This window comes from Ornithorhynchus anatinus, chromosome 10 (genome assembly GCF_004115215.2).
Source record: "Ornithorhynchus anatinus isolate Pmale09 chromosome 10, mOrnAna1.pri.v4, whole genome shotgun sequence".
NCBI lineage: Eukaryota > Metazoa > Chordata > Mammalia > Monotremata > Ornithorhynchidae > Ornithorhynchus > Ornithorhynchus anatinus.
This window is the reverse complement of record NC_041737.1, coordinates 52,326,771-52,333,603: the sequence shown is the minus strand read 5'-3', so window position 1 is coordinate 52,333,603 and position 6,833 is coordinate 52,326,771. Positions and strand designations below refer to the sequence as shown.

The 6,833-nt window shown below is 51.2% G+C and overlaps 1 protein-coding gene across 2 annotated transcripts; it reads right to left on the bottom strand.

The window, feature by feature from the left end:
* Positions 1-2,488: 2,488 nt before the first annotated feature.
* Positions 2,489-6,136, bottom strand: IZUMO3 (IZUMO family member 3). 2 transcript variants are annotated; one of them, XM_007659033.3, is made up of 7 exons: positions 5,884-6,136; positions 5,088-5,162; positions 4,347-4,436; positions 4,171-4,188; positions 3,637-3,717; positions 3,385-3,475; positions 2,489-2,644 (listed from the first exon to the last, which is right to left on the bottom strand). In XM_007659033.3, exons 1-7 carry the CDS (start codon positions 6,113-6,115, stop codon positions 2,566-2,568), a joined length of 666 nt encoding a protein of 221 aa, XP_007657223.2. In that variant the 5' UTR covers positions 6,116-6,136; the 3' UTR covers positions 2,489-2,565. The 2 variants fall into 2 exon arrangements, with proteins under 2 accessions (XP_007657223.2, XP_007657224.2); XM_007659034.3 differs by lacking the exon at positions 4,171-4,188.
* Between the last annotated feature and the right edge of the window lie 697 nt (positions 6,137-6,833).

The following is a 6,833-nucleotide window of genomic DNA, read 5'->3' as shown; positions in this document are numbered from 1 at the left end:
AGGAGGGCAGACAGGTATCGAACCCCCATTTCACAGATGAGGAAACTGAAGCCCAGGGAAGTTGAATGACTCGCTCAAGGTCGTGTAGCAGGAACATGGCAGAACCAGAGTTAGAACCCAGGTCCTCTGACTCCCAGGCCAATATGCTTTCCTCTAGGCCACACGGCTTCTCAACGGGTCCAAGCGCTTAGTACAGTGCTCTGCACGTTGTAAGCGCTCAATAAATACTATTGAATGAATTGAATGAACAGTTACCCTGTCCCAGCGGCCTCGTTCTCTCCTTCACACGCATCCTTTCCTTTCTGAGCCCCTGACAGTCTTCCCTTTGGTCTCCAACGCTTTTCCCCAAGCCCCTCCTCCCCCGCCAGGACCCCTCGCTGTCCCATTTCCCTTCTCCATCCTCATCGAATCATTAAATCCCACACTGGGTGACCTCGAGAGATTAACTACTCCATATTCCTGCCTCCGGGCAGGTGCATGATTATAAACCAACCACTACACAGTTCTCTAATCTTTTCTTTCAGATCTCTAAAGATGGAGATTCTACGGTATTCCTTGGTAACCATTCCGCTTAATCGATCATCGTAGTATGTACTGAGTATTTACTCCGTGCAGAGCACTGCTCTAGATCCTGGGAAAGTATAATAGACTTAGCAGACGCGATCCTTGCCCTTAAAGAGTTTACAGTCTATGAGGAGAGGCACACACCGGGCAAGGAATGCATGTTTATTCTTACATTATACTCTCCCGAGCGTTTGGTGCAGTGCTCTGCACACGGTAAGCGCTCCATAAATAAGATTGAATGAATACATTTCAGGTAGGAAGGAGCGATGAGAGATATGTACGACAGGTGTGGGGATGGGAGAGTAAGCTTAAGTGAGGGAGACGGGTTAAAGTGGCAGGAGAAGAGGAAATAGGGTGCGGAGATGAAAATGTAATCATGGAAGGCCTCCTGGAAGAGATGTGCTTTCAAAAGAGTCATGAAGATGGAGAGAACAGTGGTCTCTGGAAGGTGAAGAGGGAGGGACTTCCAGAAAGAAGATTGGGTGTGGACAAGAGGTCGCCGGGGAGAAAGAAGAGATCAAAATACAGTGGATAGGTTGGCTCGAGAAGAAAGGAAGCATGAGAACTGAATTCCAGCATTTTAATCACCCAGATGGCCGAGAAATTCATCCTTATGTCTACCAGAAATCCTCCTTGTTTTAGTTTCACCTTATTTTTCTCTCGTTCAGGACTCAGTAGACATAGAGATTAACTGGTTAGCAACTTATCCGTTAAAATCCTTCAGTCATCCATCCGTCCATCGATCAATCGATAGTATTTATTAGGCACCTACTGTGTGCAGAGCGCTGAGAAAGCACTTGGAAAATATAACAGAATTTAGATGGCATGATCCCTGCTCTCATGATCCTTGCTGTCTCGCAAGGCAGGCAGTCACTAAAATAAATTATAAATGAGGAAATAAGAGTGAATAAAGCTAGGTACTTAGGTGCTACTGGAGGTTGTGAGTAATTTAGGTGCTTAGGGTGGAGTGGAAGCGATGAAATGGAGCATTATATTAAGTGGGTGATGCGAGATGAATCAGGGAAGGCCTCCTGGAGATCTGGTATCAGAAGGGTTTAAAGGTGGGGGAGAGCGGTGGTCTCGTCGGATGTAAAGGGGGAGGAAATTTCAGGCAGGAGGGAGGCGTGAGCACGGGTTCATCACGGGAGAGACTAGAAGAAGGCCGGCTGAACAAAAGCCCACCAAGGCCCCCTTATTGACCACCTTTGATATGGTCCAGACTAAAACAACCCCAATTTCTTGAACCTTTCCTCCTAGGATTTGGATCATTTCATTCACTCTTTTTCTCGTTGTTCCACTTTGGTGAATGATGTGTATCTTTCCAGCTCCTCCAACAGATTGTAAACTCCCTGAGACGGGGTCCTCCATTTTTACCGTACCCTCCCAAGCTCTTTAGTAATGCAGTCAGTCAGTCAGTCGTATTTATCGAGCGCTGTGTGCAGAGCACCGTCCTAAGTGCTTGGGAGAGTACACTGTAACAGAGTTGGTAGACACGGTCCCTACCCCCATTCCTCTATTTATGTAGCCTGTCTTTCAGCTCCCTTGCACTTAACGCTATTGAATTTCATTCTGCTTTTGCCAGGCCACTGTTCCAGTTTGTCTATATCACTTTGAATTTTATTTTTGTCTTCCAGAGGGTTAGCATCGCTGCCCAATTTAGTATCATCTGCGCATTTGTGAGCGTGCTCTTGCTCTCGAGTTCTTCATCCAAACCATCTCTAGACTGTAAGCTTGTTGTGGACAGGAAAAGTCTCTACCAACTCTGTTATTATGTCCTATTGTACTCTCCCAAAAGCTTAGTATAGTGCCCTACATACCGTAAGATCTCAATAAATAGGATTGATCGATTGCTGGGCAGATTAAATCTATCACTTCTTGCTGGCCAAATAGTCCGCGCTCGGTCATAGAATTCCCAAGAGAGGGCTGTGATTGTTACGTGATTTAATTTTCCTAAATCTGTGGGACTGAAACTCCCTTCCGGGTGCCAGCCCCAGCTTCCCATCACTTCTCCTCAGCCTTCTTGTGCCGGGACGCCCGGAGCGCCTTCATTCTCTTCCGGTGAGAGACACAAAGAAGAAATCTGTGAAGATAGGACCACCAAAACCCTTAGGCAAACTCCCTCCCACAACTTCCCCCTGCATAGTCTCTCAACATCCAATAATAGTACCAAGAATAATTGCGCTATTTCTGTGTGCTAAGCGCTGTACTAAATGCTGGGGTGGATACAAGATGACGTGATATTTGCTAAGCGCTTACTATGTGTCAGGCACTGTACTAAGTGCTGGGGTAGGTACAAGCAAGTCAGGTTGGACACAGTCCCTGTCCCATTTGGGACTCACAGTCTCAATCCCCATTTTACGGATGAGGTAATTGAGGCACAGAGAAGTGAAGTGACTTGCCTCAGGTCACAGAGCAGACAAATTGCAGAGCTGGAATTAGAACCCATGACCTTCTGACTCCGAGGCCCCTGTTCTAGCCACTACGCCTTGCTGCTGGTCAGGCACGGCCCCTGTCCCACCTGGGGCTCCCAGTCTAAGCGGGAGGGAGAACAGGTATGGAATCCCCATTTTACAGCTCAGGGAACTGAGGCACAGAGAAGTGAAGTGACTCGCCCGAGGTCACACTACAGGTGAATGGCAGGGCTGGGATTAGAACCCAGGTCCCCTAACCCTCAGGCCCGGGTTCTTTCCACTATGCCATGGTGCTTCCCATCTCCCAATCCCCTCAAGGACTCGGCCCCCCATTCCTCTTCACTGTAGCCCCTCGCTGCCTCCCCCCTCCCCCCCCAAGAGAGCCCCCCAGGAAATAGCAAGGACTCACAGTAGCACAGCAGAGCTAAGTACTACGGCCTCCACCAACAGCACCAGGAACAGGGAGATTTCCCGCTCCTCAGCCACCCAGGGATTCTCATCTGTGTGGGAGCGGCCGTGGATCCACTCAGGAGAGGCCCTGGGACCCTCCTCCCCCTCCTCGGCCCGGGACCTGCCCACCTCCCCCCACCAAGGCCCCCTTTTCAGCCCAATCCCCCCCCCCAACTTCTCCCCAGTTCCTCCTTCCCGGAGCCCCTTCCACCTCCACACAGTTCTCCTTTGAAGCATGAAGTGCTGATCCGCAAACACGTCCAGCAGTCAAGGACCGGTCCCTCGTTCAGCGCTGGGGAGAGGGGGGGAGGAGGATCGCCTGGGTCCCATCCACAGGAACCAGAGAGAGGGTTGGGCTAGAGGGCGTAGGTCCGAGGGACTGAAGAAGGAACCTGAAGGAGGGGTCTGAGTCTCTAGGTAACGCCGTCACCCTCTTGGCACGGCTGACGGGGAAACTCCTGGCTCTGAGCTGAAGGGAATGGGGAGCAGGAAGTGGAGAGGGTTCTCTTTCTCTCTTTCTCTCTCTCTCTTCTCCTCTGAGGGGGGTTCAGAGCAAAGAGGAGGAGGTGGAGCCTCCAGGGGCTGGAGGGGAGCCCAGGCCTCAAGCCTCATTCGAAGCAGTGGCCACCTTCCTTAGCCCCCAGGCCTCTGGAGGAGCCCCGGACAGGGGGGTGCGTGGCCCGGGGAGGGGACCTCGAGGCAGGAATGAGGGGTCCCGTTTCCGTGGGGGTTTTCCCCAACTTACTACAGTCTTCTGAACAGGCTGAAAGGGAACCAGAAAGGACTGTCACCTCTCCTCACTTTCCTTTCCCTTCCCAATCCCGCTCCCCGCCCCCTCCGCCCCCTCGATATTCCCTCCCAAGGTTGTAGGGAGCTACTAGGGGATGGTGGGGAAAGGGCCAAAGAGCAGATCTCTGTTACCGAGGTTGGAAAAAGCCCTCAGGGCTTCTCGGAGCCGAAGCCTGAGTTCACCCCGGATGCGGAGCAACTGGCCCTGGAGGATAAACACGCCTGGAGGGCAGAGAAGAGACGCTTAAGGTCATGCTCCTTCCAGGACTGACCCTGAATTACGATTTCTAATAATACTATGGCAACCGTTAAGTGCTTACTTTGTGCCAAGGGCTGAGATAGATGTGATATATGCAGTTCTGACACCACCTCTAGACTGTGAGCCCATTGTGGGAAGGGATTGTGTCTGTTGTTCTACTGTACTCTCCCACGCACTCAGTACAGTGCTTTCCACACAGTAAGCATTTAATAAATACGATTGAATGAATGAATGAATCCCCGTCCCACAGAGGCTCACAATCTGAGGTGGAGGGAGATATTGAATCAATCACAGTCATATTTATTGAGCACTTACTGTGTGCAGAGCACTGTACTGAGCCCTTGGGAAAGTACAACACAACAGTTTAACAGACACGTTCCCTGCTCACAGAGAGCTTATGCTCTAGAGGGAGAGACAGACATTAATATTAATGCAGATGGGGAAACCGAGGCACAGAGAAGTGAAGTGATTCGCCCACTGCCACCCAGCAGGTTGGGACAGAGCCAGGAGTAAAACTCAGATCTTCTGACTCCCTCTTGCTCTTCCCTCGGGGTCACGCTGCGGCCTCTGACTGTGCCCGTTGTGTCTCCCCGCGTCCCCTGCCCCTTCACAACCTTTCTGCGGCTCCTCTTTCAGGGCCAGAATCTTCTTCTTCAGCCACAGTCTCAGTGTCGCGGCTCCTCGGACGTCTGTGAGGGAGAGACGGTTCCCTGGTTCCTGTCTATCCTTGTTTTCACCCTTTCTTCTTCTTTTTCTTAATGGTATTTGTTAAACACTTGCTATGTGCCAGGGACTGAATTAAGCGCTGGGGTAGATACAAACTAATCAGGTTACACACAGTCCGTGTCCCACATGGGGCTCACAGTCTTAATCCCCATTTTAAGATGAGGTAACTGAGGTATAGAGAAGTGAAGTGACTTGCCCAAGGTCACACAGCCGACAAGAGCTTCTCTAACCCTCTCCATCCTTTCCCTGCTTTCCTCAGGGACATTAACTTTCCCGGGCCATTTTTCTTCCTCTTTCCTATTCTGCCCCTTGCTTCTCTCTGTAATTTACCGAAATATCCAGCTTCCTCACTAGACTGTAAACTCCTTGAGAGCAGGAACCATGTCTCCCAACTCTCCCAAGCGCAGACTAATAACAATAATAGTGGTATCCGTTAAGCACTTACTATGTGCTAAACACTGTTCTAAGTGCTGGAGTAGATTCAAGGTAATCAGGTTGGACACAGTCCCTGTCCCACATGGGGTTCACTGTCTTCATCCCCAGTTTACAGATGAGGTGCCTGAGGCCCAGAGAAGTGAAGGCCTTGCCCGAGGTCACACAGCACTCGGCTCACAGTGGGCGCTCAGTAAACACCACACCAACTGGTGGATGGATCTCTCGGTTCCGGACAGCCAGGGGTCTCACCCAGGATTCGCAGTCTCCTCTCCACCCCCAGGCCCTGGGGGTCAGGGTCCCTCAGGGCCTGGAGCTGCCTTTCCAAAAGGGCCGGGTGAGTGGGAGCTTCCTGGGGAATTATCTCCCCCAGGAGCTTCTCCATCTCTTCCATGAAGCTGGGATCGCAGCTCAGGCAGCCTCCCGCCCACAGTGGCTCTCCCAGGGACAGGAGCAACAGTCCCAGCCCCAGCCCCAGCCCCATCCCTCCCTGTCGGCACTACCATCCCACCTCTCTCCGTCACCTTGGCAACCGACCTGTAGAACCTCATGGAACCCAGGAATCCTTCTCTGGGGCCTAGAAGGGTTAAAAGCCTTCCTCCCGCCCCCCCCCCCCCCGCTCCCCCGACCGGATGCGGCCTCAGGCTACCTGCCTTCCTTAGAGAGACTGGAATCCGTCAATCGTATTTGATCCATCATATCTATTGAGCGCCGTCTGTGAGCAGAGCGCCAGACCAAGCGTTTGGGAGAATATGATGTAACAGAGTTGGTAGACACTTTCCCCGCTCACAGTGAGCTTAGAGTCTAGTTGGGGAGACAGACATTAATATAAATTACAGATATGGCCATAATCAATCAGTCATATTTATTGAGTGCTACCGAGTGCAGAGCACTGGACTAAGCATATGGCAGAGTGCAATATAAGCAGAGTTGGTAGACCTTGTTCCCCACCCACGCTGAGCTTACAGTCTGGAGGGGGAGACAGACCTTTATATAAATAAATGAATTACAGATATGCACATAAGTGCTGTGGGACTGAGGGTGGGGGGCGAACAAAGGGCGTAAATTCAAGTGCAAGGGTGACCCAACAGGGAGTGGGAGAAAAAGAAATTAGGGCTTAGTCAGAAAAGGTCTCTTAGAGGAGATGTGATTTTAATCAAGCTTTGAAGGTGGGGAGAGCGATCGCCCGTCGGATATGAAGA

Coding starts and splice junctions, on each gene's coding strand:
- IZUMO3 (XM_007659033.3), bottom strand. CDS start 6,115: ATGGGGCTGGGGCTGGGGCTGGGACTGTTGCTCCTGTCCCTGGGAGAG. Junction 5,163..5,883: donor GAGGAGACTGCGAATCCTGG/GTGAGACCCCTG, acceptor TCTCCCTCACAG/ACGTCCGAGGAGCCGCGACA. Junction 3,476..3,636: donor CAAAGGAGAACTGTGTGGAG/GTGGAAGGGGCT, acceptor GCTCCCACACAG/ATGAGAATCCCTGGGTGGCT.